The 1,541-nt window shown below is 31.0% G+C and overlaps 1 protein-coding gene across 1 annotated transcript; it reads right to left on the reverse strand.

Moving 5' to 3' along the window:
- On the reverse strand, positions 1-1,257 carry LOC107846877. The gene has a single exon (XM_047399896.1). The coding sequence runs from the start codon at positions 1,068-1,070 to the stop codon at positions 171-173; it is 900 nt and encodes a 299-aa protein (XP_047255852.1). The 5' UTR covers positions 1,071-1,257; the 3' UTR covers positions 1-170.
- Between the last annotated feature and the right edge of the window lie 284 nt (positions 1,258-1,541).

Genomic DNA, 1,541 nt, shown 5'->3' on the forward strand with positions numbered 1-1,541 from the left:
CCTCACCGAAAAATATAGTGGGATGAATAGAATTTCTCCATCTATAATTGGAGATACCAAATTCAAGTCCATAGAATAGAAAAAAATAAATCGTTATGATGTAAACTCAAATTAATCACGATAAGTAACAACGAAAATCGAACACAAGATGAAAAACCATAAAAAAAAAGTTATGTGCTCTTACATGCATAGATGATGAATGAGAACTGAACTTTATCTTGATTCTTGTGCATCAACAACTTGTCTTTATCTTCTTCTAACCACAATCTACTACTCTCCAATCCACTTCTTGTTCTAAACATGAAAACACCACAACAACTACTACTACTACTATTGGTTGTATTAAAGAACCAATCATGAACATCCCACATAAAATCAACAAACAAACCATCCAAGTAAATACTTTGATTCCCCCTAAAATTCCATTGTAACCTTTTCACTCTTATCACCATCTTCTTATCAATACAAACTGATAAAACAGGAGAATTGTGAGCATGATCATGATGATGACAACTTATTAATATGTCATGTTTTGAACCATTGCCACAAAATTTTGCCTTTGTTGAATAATGGGTGTTGCCCAAAAAATGTTCTTGTCTTGAAATAAGACTAAATTTGGCTATACCATTGCAATTCTTGAACTTTGTTTCATCTATGTCACCAAGAATTAACCCAAGTTCAGAGCCAAATGTGACAACAACATAGTACTTATCAATAGGTTCAGGACTAGACATGTTGTGGTTATACCTAGCTTCACATAAATCCCAAAAGACTTCAACTTTAGTATGATCATCGTCGAATTCAATTGCTTTACTCCCCTTTTTTTTCTTGAAAATACGCGAATTCGCGCTGAGTTTGAAGGAATTTGAAGGGTTATCATCAAATTGTATGTACAAACTTTGTGACACATTTGTTTTGGACCATGATACTGTGATCAAGAATTGTTTTTTATTGGACAAAATTACCCTATACAAACATGTTACATTGTTTTGTGTTGAAAGGGTATTTGAAGAATTTTGAGGGAAACAGGAAGTGTTTGAATAACTAGAACAAGAAGCAAAATCCCTCATTCTTGAAAAAAAAAAATTGGGAACTTAAGAGGAAATGGAGAAAGTTTTTTTTTTTTTTTGGAATTATTCTATGTGGAGAAGCATAAATTTATTTCTATGACAAGCACATGTAAAGGTATTAAATATGATTTGTTTTTTTTTTTTTTTTTTTTTAATTCTCTCTCTCTTACCTTAATTTTTGCAACTTATGAGAAGGGAGAAAGAGAAAGAATGGAAGAATGCCAAGAAGTTTATACTACTATTTCTTTAATGACAATGATATATAGATGGAATATTACCTTTGGTTTCAACTAGTAATTAAATACTTCGACTTTGAGAATATATTTGTGTTTGTAGTTTCGTGCAGTTTTATGTCCGTAGTGTTCTGAGGATGTTTGTGATCTCGAATAGATAGTTTATAGTATTATTCTATCGATGTCTTATTTCGTTTATTATTTAGCGGTGTAATATCCTATTTTGTTGTTTATTTTT

This window comes from Capsicum annuum, chromosome 11 (assembly GCF_002878395.1).
Source record: "Capsicum annuum cultivar UCD-10X-F1 chromosome 11, UCD10Xv1.1, whole genome shotgun sequence".
Classification (NCBI taxonomy): domain Eukaryota; kingdom Viridiplantae; phylum Streptophyta; class Magnoliopsida; order Solanales; family Solanaceae; genus Capsicum; species Capsicum annuum.

Coding starts and splice junctions, on each gene's coding strand:
- LOC107846877 (XM_047399896.1), bottom strand. CDS start 1,070: ATGAGGGATTTTGCTTCTTGTTCTAGTTATTCAAACACTTCCTGTTTC.